This window comes from Schistocerca cancellata, chromosome 1, assembly GCF_023864275.1.
Source record: "Schistocerca cancellata isolate TAMUIC-IGC-003103 chromosome 1, iqSchCanc2.1, whole genome shotgun sequence".
NCBI classification, from domain to species: domain Eukaryota; kingdom Metazoa; phylum Arthropoda; class Insecta; order Orthoptera; family Acrididae; genus Schistocerca; species Schistocerca cancellata.
In genome coordinates, this window is record NC_064626.1 from 204,790,817 (window position 1) to 204,805,907 (window position 15,091).

The 15,091-nt window shown below is 37.4% G+C and overlaps 1 protein-coding gene across 1 annotated transcript in view; it reads left to right on the forward strand.

The window, feature by feature from the left end:
* The first annotated feature begins 219 nt into the window (after positions 1-219).
* LOC126163715 (adenylate kinase 7-like) overlaps positions 220-15,091 on the forward strand; it is a 129,885-nt gene continuing 115,013 nt past the window's right edge. The window contains exons 1-4 of the mRNA XM_049920185.1: positions 220-247; positions 1,684-1,789; positions 1,836-1,938; positions 2,410-2,595. Coding sequence (XP_049776142.1) covers positions 220-247; positions 1,684-1,789; positions 1,836-1,938; positions 2,410-2,595 — 423 coding nt within the window. The remainder of the gene's footprint in view (positions 248-1,683; positions 1,790-1,835; positions 1,939-2,409; positions 2,596-15,091) is intronic.

Below are 15,091 nucleotides of genomic sequence, written 5' to 3' on the forward strand. Positions count from 1 at the left end.
AAAAGAAACTGTATCAGTTTATTTGCTAATGGGGATTACATGGCAAGGTTTGCTTGGTGGGGAGGGGGGGGAGAGGGGGGGGGGGGCACGAGAAAATAATTCCAGTAGCCCAGACCGATCTTGAGGGGGAAGGGGAAATTCAGAAGTAAAGGAACTGAGACATTTAGCATCTGCTGTAGGCAGTGACTCAGAACAAAAAAAGAGAGATGTTTTTCAGTCATGGTTCCAGAAGCCTTCAGTCTCACAGGTCAGATGATACTGTGATATGATTTGATTGGCAAGGTAGCTTTGCTTTTGACGATTCAGCTTATTCTGATGTGAACCTATTGATTGTTGTAGCGTAAGCTTAAATTTGGTGGGCAAGGAAGGCGGCCTGTTTGTAACATTTAAATAATAAAAATTATTTACTGTATTTACTCGAATCTAAGCCATACTTGAATCTAAGGTGCACCTGAAAAACAAGACTCCAAAGCAAGAAAAAAAAAATTCCCAAATCTAAGCCGCACCTGAAATTTGAGACTCGAAATTCAAGGGGAGAGAAAAGTTTTAGACCGTACCTCCAAATGGAAACAAAGTTCGTCCATTGTAATATGAGACACAATTTAGGTTGAATGGATGAAGATACAGCTACAGTAGTTTGGTTCGAGTCATATGCTTAACTGTTTTACTTTACCAAGTAGTCATTGCAATGTGTCAGGTGCTACATCCGTATTTGTATGGGTACCCTTCCTTTTTCACGTGCTTCGATTGCTTATTTTGCTTTGATCTGATAAGTGCCATTCTTCTTGTTATAAGTGTTTTCATCACTCTTAAGCTGAAACTGCATTATTGTACTGTGTCATGCATTGTTTGTCGTATTCTGATAATGAGTGTTTACGACCTGTCGCCGCTCGCGGCATGGCTTGCTTTTGTGCGTGCTACTGCAGCTTACAATAAAAAAAGATAGGAATTGTCTCATAAGTGAAACAATGGCAAGAGACTGCTATTTGTTGTTACTTACACTGCTGCTTTCCTTGATAATCATCAACAAGAACCAAGTAGACTGCGTATGATAGAAGATGTTCTGAACGAGAGTTTAGCGAAAATTTTTCTCCATTTGAAAATCTTTGCAGACACCTCTTCAGTACATTACATTCTGCACAGAAATTAGTCATTTTAGATTTAAAAAGCTAGTCAGTTGCTGTGCTTCATTTTTGACTGTATCACTATTCAGCATAAGAATAATACGAATATAAACATGACATGACATTTATATTCTTCCGCGTTTGCTGTTGTCTCACTCTAGTGTCGTAGTTTATTAGGCCGACAGGATTTAAATGAGATAGTAGCAAACACAAAAGAATACATGGCATAATGTTAACATTCTTCTACCTTTTCTTTTAATATATTTACTGACGCAGAGGTTTTGGCGCCAGCATTAATCTTTGTGCTTGCAAAACATGCCTGTGTAGCGCTACATATATTCGACAGCAGACGTTAGTTGTGGCGGCATCTACCAACATTTTTCAGAACTTCCACTGATTATGCACTTGATTCTAAGCCGCAGGTGGTTTTTTGGATTACAAAAACCAGGTAAAAAGTGCAGTTTAGATTCGAGTAAATGCGGTATGTTCAGAATGTAGGGGTACCTTGTTAAAAGTAAATGCAAGTGACCTCACAGCTTCTAATTGTACTCTCCAACAGAGCATATGAGATGCTCTGAGATTGCTTTGAAAGAGAGGATAAAGGCTTGTAGTTTCATCAATGAAGAGGGATACAAACCAGGATTGGATAAGGATGTATCAGGAAAGTGACGACAGCTGTTTTGAAGGAAGAATTATGCTACTTGTCTGAAGTAGTTTAGCAACACTGAGCACATGCAGTGATAGCTTGCAGCAATCAATTGGGGCAATAAGGGTGACTGATATTCCAGGAAGGACTAATTCAGTAGTCACTAGTGTAAGGAAGGAAAAAAAAAAAAAAAAAAAAAAAGGGCTAACAGGCAGAATGACTTGCTCAACAGACTGTTTCATCACCTCTTGCTGATCAAGTGGACTGAGAACCATGTAAGGGATATTGACATGATTCCTGGTCGCATTTGTATTTTTTGTTCATAGAAATTATTTCTGCTTTGTTCAGTGCTTATAGTATTAAAGAACCAGAACATCATATTTGGATCTAATTAATAGTGGATATCTGGTCTACTCCAACACTTGATCTGCCACTAATCTGAAACTTCTTGCTTCTCTCCACTTTATGTTTAATGAACAATGAGAAAACACATTTCTCTTATCTAACACATGGCAATTTTTGCTATCCATAATGTAATTAGCATAAAATTGCTTTTTTGTCTGTTAATTTTTCTGGTTGTTTAATGGACAATGATAACACACATTTATTTGATGTGACACGACAATTTTTATTATGCAGAACCTAATTAGCATAAGATTGCTTTCTTCTCTGTTAATTTTTCTGTCTGTTTTCACAGCCATCGAAAAGGAATTAGAAGCATTCCATGAAAAAACTCCATTGGCTTTCTCGAGTATGCAAGACATCCGACACTTCATTCTTTTGTCTACAGTAATGACATGGGCACTCACAAAGCCAGTGGATCCTGTAAGAGAAATATTTCTTTTCTGTTTTAGTTCATGCACACAGTCCAGAGAACTTACATAAAACACTGTATGAAATGGTACTGGGACACCATGAAACTGAGTGAAATTAGAATTTACTCTTTTAGTAAGTATGGAGAAAGAGAAAGAAAGGATAAAAATTGGTCAGAAATTTAAATTCCTAGGAACTTAATGATGATCTTGACAAAATAGGATGATCTTACAAATCAGACCACCATAGCAAAACAAAGTTCAATATGAACCTATGTTTAGTGCAAAAAAACAGACATATATTGTGTTAGAGGAAAAGAAATATTCAAAATGGATGGTGGTCCAAAGTTCAACAGTGAAACCAAGTTAAGTTTGAAACAGAAAAACAAAATGTGGCAGCATAAAGTGTAAAAAGAAAAGTTTTTATTTTTCATCTTATTCATAATGGAAATGGTTACAACCATCACTGTGTCTTATGATTCAGCTGGTATTTCATCTCAACCCCAATGCTTTTCTCTCAGTGAGGTCCTTAATGACCTTTTCCACTTCACATTTCAATATCTGTGCCCACAGTCCATTTCACTGCATTCCTGTTCATCACAGTAGATGTCCTCAGGGTTGGCAAATTTTCGGAAACCACATATACAGTTGCATAGGTTATGGTCTCAGGTATCACAGCCTGCAACAATTTAGCCTGGTTGGCACTTAATACAAGGAATCAACAGAAAAGAATTTCAGTTGATCTACTAGATGGCTAGAGCATGAAAAATACCACCAGTTTTCAAAACACTAGTGTAGTGTAGCATTATTATGGCTGGTATGCTAAAGGTTGTGAGTTCATGTCCTTTTGAGTGCTAGGTGTTTCTTCACATTATTATTGAAATGACTGTGATCATCTTTTTATTTGGTTAAAATAAATTATTACATCTTTGTTTTTTAACCATTAGATATCAGCATTTTTTAAATGTTTAAATATTATGACAGATAAATATATACATAACTAAAATGGAATTGACAGAGATTCCAAATCAAAAAACAATCAAAAAGAATTGATAATGAAATCAAGTGAAGTAAATATGATAAAAATGACATGGTAGAAAGGTACAAATAAAAAAAGTAATATTTAAAGTAATTAACTGAATAAAAATAATGATCACACTCACTTTGATATGGATAAAAAAATATATGCAACCCACCAGGACCCGAACCCACAACTTTCAGCATATAGCTTAATGTCTTATTGTCCTAGGTTCCTAGCCTTTTTTTCTGTCAGTTGAATGATAAGTTAATAAACCAAGTAGCTCTTTAAGAATTCAATTTATTTATTTTTTAATGTGATTTTTGTTATCGGAATGAAAGTTTGACTAAATCATCCTCTTTTCTTTTAATTTAGTGAAATTAAACAAGAAAACAAAAGTCACTTATTTGTTATTAAAGAAATAAATGTCTTTCCAGAATGAATTTTCACTGTGCAGTGGTGTATGCAATGATTTGAAACTTCCTGGCAAATTAAATCTATGTGCCAGACTATGACTAGAACCTTGGACGTTTGCCTTTCTGAAGTTCAGACAGCAGGAGATGAGGTGCTGGTGGAAGTAAAGCTGTGAAGGAAGGTCTTGAGTTGTGACTAGATAGCTTAGTCTGTAGAGCACTTGCCAGTGAAAGGCAATGATCCCAGTCACAGTCCAGCGCACAGTTTTAATCTATGAAGCAGTTCCAATAAATCTCCCTCCTTGAAGTTATTCATTGCATATTAAATTGTTAATGAAAATAAAACAAATAAGTAATTCTGAGCTATTCCTTTTATCCTCAGAAATGTTTTTTGTGGCTACACTACCTCCTGCTTTGGAAATAATATGTTTAACAGATTTCCAAAATGCTTTTTGTGATTTTTTTGTTCATATTTTGAAACATTGTTCTCCATCACATGTTGTGGTCATTTGCCATTTTATTTAAGATGTAATGAACATAATTTAAAAAAAAAACACAAAACAATATTATTTCTTTGGATAGAGAAGCAAATATCCTTGCGGAAGATTAGGTTGCTAATGGTGATTTTACTGCCATCAGTTCTTGTGACAGAAGTTACCCACTTTTTGGTTCCCTTCCATATTTCCTTACCTTCTGTTTAAGTGAAATAATGGTGTAGCTTGTTGACAAAGTTACATTTTATTCACTAATTTGTATCACTTAATGCAGTGTAGTGTATCATACATACTGATAATGTTCACAACACAGTACCAAGTCAATTGTACATTTGTTGTAATGCACTATTGATCATTTACTCCTGATGGTTTTCCACATACTGTTGGAGTACTTTAACTCCATTGTATTTCTGTTGGACTTTGTCTTTAGTCTGTGATGGGATGCTGTAACTGAATGTTACTATCAGTTCAGCCCAAAACACCCATGGTAGCAGACAAAGTATTTCTTCCTCAGCTTACTAAATAGGTGGCAGTATGCATGCTAGTTAAAACACATTTAATGCCTGCTTGACAAGGCCGTATTGGAACAGAAATGTAGCAACATGCTAAGGAATAATCAGAAACATTTATTAATACTTATGATACAAAATTGTTTGACTCTAATAATGATTTGATGCATGGCACTTGATGTCATACACCTAATACAATGAAATCTAAATAACTCTGCTGTCTCGTGGCAGTCTATGGTTTTGTTACATTGATTGAAAGTATTATGCAGACACTCATAGTTAACCGTTCTTACTACTCCATAAAGAGTGACTGCTAAGTTGGAACTGTTGTCTTCTGAACTGAACTCGTGGAACTTTGCTTCGTAATGCAGTTGCAGGTAATGTTGGCAACATAGGAACAGCTGAATTGCGGGAAATGTGTTAGTGTTGGTAGTGTGTCATTTTTTTGTTGGCATTGGTGCAGCAATCTCCATCCACACCAATACTAGGCAGAAGTGAAGCAGTCCAATGTTGACAGTGCTCTTCCTGGCAGCTGGCAATTTTATCAACAGACAGATATGACCTACTATTGGACATGGTGCAGAAGCAGAGTGTACTTCTGACTGCCGAGCACCATCTGGAGATGGCTGCTCTTGCTGTGTCCTTCTTGCTATACAGACAACATTCCCAGCCCTTCCTGCTTCCTTTCTTGTTGGTGTGCATATTTGGAGAGTGTACACTGATTGCTTCTTCAGGAATTCCCCCATAGAACCATGACAAATGCACACAAAACCACAGTGAGCATCAGCTGGTCAAGCATTCACCATTTTGACGTCCATAGGCTTGTCTGAGGTGTAACGTGTGATGTCCACATCCATTGACTTGTCATTGGCTCCATGCAGCTGCAGGCACTGGCAGGGGTGGCTACTGCTTGCATCATAAAGTCCGTCGAACAGCTGCCTGTATATGAGTCTTCTGATTCTGCAAAAAATAAGAGCCTGTGAGTGTGACATTTAGTTCTACAGTGAGTTTTGCAGCTATGATTCCCTTATTTTTTCATGAGAACACTCTTCAGCACCTATCTGTAATGATTGCTCGACACACTCTTTCGTCCACATTGTGGCTGAACAAATGTTGTCTTTCCACTTTCCCTGTATGCAAAATAAATCATATCTCTTGAAACACTTCAGCTCACTTGGTTACAGAAGCACCAATCATACATACACCAACAATTAGTACATTTGAACTCACTTGGCTGTGACATAATGCACTCACAATCTACACAGAACACTGTTTTGACCATGACTGACATTTGCAATGTATTGAGGACATTGCACAGTCATTTGTGGGATATACAACAGCGCAACCTACAGGCTTAGTTAATATTAATGTTTGGGCATACATTTCTCATCATTTTTTCATATTGTTATGTCCAGTCCTTACAACTGCTTGATGTTCTTGGAAGCTGGAACGTTTTTAATAGTATCAGTATGTTGTGGCATGGTGCTGCGTGCAGACAGTATGTGTCCTAAGTATTGCACTTCACAATGAAAGAAGAACCCTCATCTTTGTTGCTTTTCAAATCTGACAATTGTAGAATTTTGGAAACAGAGTCTTAATTCTGTAAGAATTCATGTGGCGTTTTGTCTGAGGCAATTATGTTGTCAAGGTGGTTCACAGCTTTAAGAGCTCATTCTAAACCCATATGAAAAAAATGCAGCTATTCCAAAGGGACAGTTTGTAATAATAATGTAATAATAGAGACCAAATGGAGTGTTTATTACCACAAATTTCTGTGTGATTTTGTCCAAATTGATATGCAGATATTCTTCTTTAAGATCCAGTTTTGCAAAGTACACACCACCAGCTAATTTCGACGTCAGTTCTTCTGTCTTGGGAATACGATAAGAGGCAATAATAGATTGAGTATTAATCATTGCTTTGAAAGCTCTGCATATGTGTAGTGAGCCACTTGGTTTGTGTACAACAATGATCAGTGTTATCCGTTGGTTCCAGTTTCATTCTGTTGAAAATGTTCAAGTTCCTGCTTCACTTTATCTTTTAACAGAAAAGTAATGTTTCATGCTTAGCAAACTTTTTGCACTACATTCTCTTTCAGTGTAATGTATGCCTTCTAATCTTTGATAAAGCTTGTTGTTTCAGAAAAAATATCACAATAAATATCACAATATTTGTTCAACAGCTGATTTAACTTTCCATTCAGAATGTCAGTTCGAATGTGATTTGATCTCTCATGAACAGTGAAGCCCAAAGCGTTGAAGAGAACATTCAAGTAAATTATATGCATTCTTTGACTGTACAATTACAAAGATAGCCTGTTTCATAAATTGTTTATACATAACATCTGTTGGAACTTGTCCTTTTACTGGAATCTCCGGACTGCTGTAACTGAACAGTGAACTTTTAAAGTCATTTCACTTTGATGATCCTAATCTTTGGCACACCTGTAGGTTGACAATTTAAATTGATGACTATGTGTTAGTTTGAAAGTTGCTTAGTGTTTTTTTAGCTTGAAGTGTTACAGATAGCAATATGTTATCAACTGAAGAGATATCTGATGCATGAGTAAGTGTTATTCTAGATGCTGTATATAGTTGTTGCAGGCCTCAACTCTACAGTCAGTTACCTGAAAGGGTGGCAGCGGTGGCACTTTAAATTTTAGTTGCTGTCAGCCTTCATACTTGCTTTCTTCAAGTCTGGCCAAGTGCCCTACCATGAACTCCTGTATTACTGATAGCTGTTGTCGCAGTTTCAGCATGGGCTGTGTTAGAGTGAATTCCAGATAGGCCATGTCTGAAAAATATGCTAAAAACAGTTTACAAAATTCTCAATAATCTTTTTGGAGAGGAGATGGACTTGCAGTCTTTAACTCTAGTATGCATAGAATAATCAAAGCTATTCCATGTTGCCACAAAAATCAGAGAAATAAAACATATACTCAAAGAAAAAAATTGGAAATAAAAATTCCTGCTTAGTTCATTAATGTTGTTCACAGTACTGATTCATTTTACTTGGCACCCTTGTTGATGAGAATAATTCCGTGGGTTTGCACAGCTTCATTGTCACTACTGGGAACTGACTAACATTAATTTTGACTTTGTCTCATCACGAGTGTTGGGTGCTGTTTTTTCCCCCTCCTTCAAATCTGTAAATGTTTTCTTGTTATCAGTGTTCATAAGTGAGGAAAAAATTGTTATGAATCTGTAAACTTTGTCCATCTTGCCAGAAAACATATTTCTGCTACAATTCACTAAATAGGTGGCAGTATGCAGACTAGTTAAAATATACACTTGCTTGGCAGTCTTCTTTTGGTAAATAACTCTTAGGGATTCTTAGGTGTGTCAGTGAGTCCCAGAGCACTCTATTTATGATTTACCATTATTGTCTGAATAGCTGTTTTTAATATGTTTCCTTGACAAATATATCTGCAAAAAGTGCTCATAAATATTCTTGATTAATACCCTTGGGACAGGCAGAATTTGCACTATGTACATAGCATTAGACAGTGATGTGCATTTTATTGTTTTAACTTTTTACATGCTGTTCAAATCTCTTAACTGGTATGGTAGTCATATTCCTCTAATTTTCCTCAACACAGTTCTCCAACTCACAGTTATTGTTCTCAGTGAACATTTGTAAAATTTTACCCTGAAAGTTGTATGGTGTTTGATACAATATGCCCACTGCAGTTTTTATAGCCCTTTGAGGTCATAAAGGAACTTTCTGCTTCATTTACCTGTGCATCTATTGCCTTGCAATAGAGCTTTACTCTTTTGGCTAGCACCACTATATTCCCCTCATTTCTTAATACAACTCCTATGTCATCTGCATACGTGTTTGTAACTTTGATTGTGGCTAAAGCATTTACTCTCCCTCTAGTTAGTCATCAAGTCATTTTAGTAAAGGTTTCAGAGCAATGACATATAGCATCAATGACGGAGGACTCTCTTACTGCACTCTGTGTTTGATTTCAATATTATTGGTGAAATGGCCATTGATGACAATTCTTTTTTATCCGTCACACTGTGTTGATTAATGCTTTGACATATGTTTCATTGAAACTTAAATGTAACAATATCCTTACTTAATTATTCATGGTAGACCCTATCAATTGGCTTTGAAAAGCCTATAAACACTAGGCCATATTTGTAGACAATGTCAATGTAATTGCTCATGCACAATCTTGAAAATGCTGTGTCCCAGGAGACATCTGTGATGAGTACCAGCTGCCTTTTCGAGTATAAATTGCTACCTCAATTACATTACTTTCCTTTTGCGAGTAATACTCTGTTAGCAATCTATCATGTCCTAGTGATTTCTGGTTCATGATTCTTTAATTATATACAAGACATTGCCATTGAAAATTTCAGTGATGAGGTTGCAATTGTCATCCACAGTATTAAATTCTTTAATTAAATTCCTTGCAATAGGTCTGTCACATAATGTTGCACTGATTCTCATAATATAATTGATAGTGGAATATCTACACTTCATTTAGTATGTCTTTGTATTTAGTCAATGGGAAGGAGATGCTGAGGTTCTGGAGGAACGTGAATAGTGTATCCATACCCTTGGTCAACATCGTGAAGATGCCATCAGTGAATCTGAATCAGGTGACAGGTTTGTGATTCTGGGCAGTTAGGAAGGATTCCTCTATATGGTCTGTGAATAGGTTCACATAGGAGGTGCCATGTGGGTGTCCATTACTGAACCATGGATTTGTTTGTAGGTGATGCCTTAAAAAAACAAGCAGTTGTGGGTCAGAATGTACTGTCAGAATGTACTGTATTTACTCGAATCTTAAGCCACACACGAATCTAAGCCACACCTGAAAAATGAGACACGAAATCAAGGGAAAAAAAATTTCCTGAATCTAAGCCGCACCTGAAATTTGAGACTCGAAATTCAAGGGGAGAGAAAAGTTTTGGACCGCACCTCCAAATCGAAACAAAGTTGGTCCATTGCAATATGAGACACAATTTAGGTCAAATGAATGACGATACAGCTACAGTAGTTTAGTTCGAGTCATAAGCTTAGCAGTTAAGCTTTACCAGGTAGGCATTGCTATGCATCAGGTGCTCCGTCTGTATTTATACGGCTACCCTTCCTTTATCATCTGGTTTGAAGTGATTGCTTATTTTTCTTTGATCTGATAAGTACCATTCTCTTTGGTATAGGTTTTTATGTCACTCTAAGCTGAAAATGCATTATTGTACTGTGTCATGCATTGTTTGTAGCATTCTGATAATGAATGTTTACGGCCTGTCGTCGCTCGCGGCATGACTTGCTTTTGTGCGCGCTACCGCCGCTTACAATTAAAAGAAAAGAGAGGAATCATATCATTAGTGAAAAATGGCAAGAGACTGCTATTTATTGTTACTTACACTGCTGCTTTCTTTGATAATGATAAACAAGAACCAAATAATAGACTGCGTATGATAGAAGATGTTCTAAACGAGAGTTTATCGAAAATTTTTCTCCGTTTGAAAATCTTTGCAGACGCCTCTTTAGTACATTACATTCTGCACAGAAATTAGAGTCATCTTAGATTTAAAAATCTAGTCAGTTGCCGTGCTTCATTTCTAACTGTATCACTATTCGGCATAAGAATAATACAAATATAAACGTGACATGATATGTATATTCTTCCGCATTCACTGTTGTCTCACTCTTAGTTTCGTAGTTTATTAGGCAGATAGGATTTAAATGAGATAGCAGCAAACACGAAAGAATACATGGCAAAATGTTTACATTCCTATTATTCTTATGGTGAAAGGAATACTGCATGTGATTCACAATTCATAAAAGTTCCCATTAGCAACCATCTCTTGTCACAGGTAGGAAAAAATTCAGAATGTAGAGTTAACCATATTGACAGACAAACATCCCAAACCGTCTTGCCAGTCAGATTTTCGTAGTACATTGAAGGCTGCTACATTTGAAGATGAACAATACAGAATTTGTATTTACTTCGTTGGATGATGTGTGAAAATGCAGTGGTCGAAACTCGGGATGGAGAAAAAAGCTTGTCTTTCACCTTTTTTTTTAAATTTATTTACTGACGCAGAGGTTTTGGCGCCAGTATTTATCTTTGTGCCTGCAAAGCATGCCTGTGTAGCGCTATATATAACAGCAGACGTTAGTTGTGGTGGCACCTACCAACATTTTTCAGAACTTCCACTTACTTTACACTCGATTCTAAGCCGCAGGCGGTTTTTTGGATTACAAAAACAGAAAAAAAAAGTGCAGTAATACGGTAGTCAGTCATGGTAACCTGGGAGGGGGTTGAAGGTTTGGAGTTGGTCAGGCATTGGGAAAGGTAGTGTTCAAGAGCAGCAAGGCAGTGGGCATTGAGGATGTTAGGGTAGAGGGAGACAGCTTCAACACTGACAAACAGGGCGCTATGTGGTAAAGGAACAGGAATTTTGTAGAGTCAGTGGAGGAAGTGGTTGGTGTCTTTTATATGGGACTACTAACCACCAGCAATACCTCCACTTCGACAGCTGCCACCCGTTCCATACCGAAAATTCTCTTCCACACAGCCTAGCCACCCGTGGTCATCCCATATGCAATGATAAGCAGTCTCTCTTGAAATATATCACAGGTCTCACTGAAGACTTCACAACTGTAACTATCCTCCCAGCCTTGAACAAAAACAAATCTCCCATGCCTTATCTTTCCAATTTCCCACCACCTCCCAAAGTCACACCGTCCAGCCACAGAGGAGCATTCACCTCATAACTCAGTACCACCCAGGATTGGAGCAACTGAATTACATTCTTTATTTATTTATTTATTGTTCCATGGGACCAAATTAAGGAGAAGTCCACATGGTCATGGAACGAGTCAATACATGAAATTATAACATGATAGTAGAAACAGATAAAATGAAATATAAAAAACATATTCAGGCGACAAGTCGTAAGTTTAAATAAAGAAAATCAACAATGTAACACTGGAATTTGCTTAATTTTTTAGCTCTTCCAGGAGCTCCTCAGCAGAATTGAAGGAGTGAGCCATGAGGAAACTCTTCAGTTTACACTTAAAAGAGTTTGGGCTACTGCTAAGATTTTTGAGTTCTTGTGGTAGCTTATTGAAAATGGATGCAACAGAATACTGCACTCCTTTCTGCACAAGAGTCAAGGAAGTGCATTTCACATGCAGATTTAATTTCTGCCTAGTATTAACTGAGTGAAAGCTACGAGGGCTATCCACAAAGTACATTACGTTTTCGTTTGTGTCCGTTAGGGGCGGGGCTAGCACGGCCATCTTGGTGTCATGGCATTCCGCCGCTCAGTTGGCATCCTGCCGTGCTAGTGAGAGGTTTGTGCAGTACTCCGTTGAGTTACTGTGACTGTTTGAAATGTCAGCGTTAATTGAAAATGCCGCGAAGTGTGAAGTGTGTGCTGTAATAAGGTTTCTGACTGCAAAAAACTGTACACTGATAGAAACCTGTCGGCAGCTTTGTGAAGTGTATGGGGACAACATAATCACTGAAGGTGGAGTGTGTCAATGGGTCATAAAATTTAAAAATGGCTGAACTAACGTTCACGACGAAGAGTGAAGTGGAAGACCCAGCATAGTGACTGCCGAACTTGTCGAAAAAGTTGATGCCGTGGTCCGTGAAAATCGTAATTTCACAATAACGGAACTCTCTATGAGTTTTCCACAAATTTCACGAAGTTTGTTGCACGAAATCCTTACCAAAAAGCTTGGTTACCACAAGTTTTTTGCAAGATGGATACCAAAAATCTTGACAGAGATTCACAAAAATCAGCGAATGGCTGCAGCGTTAACGTTTTTGGATGCTTACGAGAAAGATGGCAACTCATTACTCGATCACATCGTTACTGGTAACGAAACATGGGTTAAGCATGTGAACTGTGAGACAAAATTGCAGTCAATGCAGTGGGGGCACACAAATTCCCCCTAAAAACCCAAGAAATGCATGCAGACAATGTCGGCAAGGAAGGTGATGGCGACTGTCTTTTGGGACAGAAAAGGTGTGATTTTTGTGGATTTCCTGGAAAGAGGCACTACAATAAACTCTCAAAGGTATTGCCAAACTCTGCACAACCTCAGAAGAGCAATACAAAATAAGCACAGGGGAAAGTTGGGCTCAAAGATCTTGCTGATTCACGACAACGCCCGGGCCCACACGGCAAATGCCACTCGTGAAGTTCTCAAATCTTTTAACTGGGAATTGTTTCCTCATCCGCCGTACAGTCCCAACCTGGCACCGAGTAACTTCCACTTATTCCCAGCAATGAAGAAGTGGTTGGCTATGCAGCATTTTGATGATGACGCACAGCTTCAAAAAGAGGTAACCACGTGGTTGAAGGTGCAGGTGGCCGAATTTTACGATGAAGGAATTTCCAAGCTCGTCCATCGCTACAATAAGTGCCTTAATTTAAATGGCAACTATGTAGAAAAGTAGTATTTAAGTGTGGCTTTCATCTGTATATAATAAAAAAATTTCCAATACTTTATTTATTTTTAATTCCAAAGTGAAATGTACTTTGTGGATAGCCCTCGTACTAACTCTTGGGAATAGGCTAATATTGCTAACAACAAATGACATTAAAGAAAATATATACTGTGAGGGCAATGTCAGGATTCCCAGACTATTGAATAGGGGTTGACAAAAGGTTCTCAAACTTACACCACATATAGCTCGAACAGCTTGTTTTTGAGCCAAAAATACGCTTTTTGAATCAGAAGAATTACCCCAAAAAATAATACCATATGACATAAGCAAATGAAAATATGCGAAGTAGCTACTTTTCGTGTTGAACTGTCACTTATTTCAGATACTGTTCTAATGGTAAATAAAGCAGCATTTAGTTTCTGAACAAGATCCTGGACATGGGCTTTCCACAACAGCTTACTATCTATCCGAATGCCTAGGAACTTGAACTGTTCTGTCTTGCTTATAATATGCCCATTCTGTCTGATCAAAATATCGGTTCTTGTTGAATTGTGAGTTAGAAACTGTAAAAACTGAGTCTTAACTGTGATTTAGCATCAAATTATTTTCCACAAGCCATGAACTTATTTCATGAACTACATTATTTGATACTGTTTCAATATTATGCACAAGATCCTTCACTACCAAGCTGGTGTCATCAGCAAACAGAAATATTTTTGAATCACCTGTAATACTAGAAGGCATATCATTTATATAAATAAGAAACAGCAGTGGCCCCAGCACAGACCCTTGGGGAACACACCAATTAACAGTACCCCATTGGGACTGAACATCACTAGCACTCTCAATATTGCGGAGAATTACCTTCTGCTTTCTGTTCTTAAAGTAAGAGGTGAACCAATTGTAAGCTACTCCCCTTACTCCTTAATGGTCCAACTTCTGCAGTAATATTTTGTGGTCAACACAGTCAAAAGCCTTCGTTAAATCAAAGAAAACATCTAGCGTTCGCAACCTTTTATTTAATCCATCCAAAACCTCATGGAGAAAAGAGAATATAGCATTTTCAGTTGTTAAACCATTTCTAAAACCAAACTGTACATTTGACAGCAAATTATGTGAATTTAAATGCTCCAGTAACCTTGTATATACAACCTTCTTGATAACTTTAGCAAACACCGATGGCATAGAAATAGGTCTGAAATTGTCAACATTATCCCTGTCTCCCTTTTTATAAAGTGGCTTCACTACCAAGTACTTTAATCGGTCAGGAAACTGACCACTCCTAAAGGAAAAGTTACAGATATGGCTAAGTACTGGGCTAACATACATAGAACAATACTTCAGTATTCTGCTAGATACCCCATCATATCCATGAGAGTTCTTGGTCTTTAGTGATTTAATTATTAACTCAATCTCCCTCTTGTCAGTATCATGGAGGAGCATTTCAGGTAACAGTCTCGGAACACTTTTATCTAAGAGCGCTATATGATTCCCTGTTGGGACTAGGTTTCTATTTAGTTCACCTGCTATATTCAAAAAGTGATTATTAAATACTGTACATATATGCGACTTATCAGTAACACGGACATTCCCACTATGCACTGATTCTATATCCTCAACCTGTCTCTGCAGATCAGCCACTTCCTT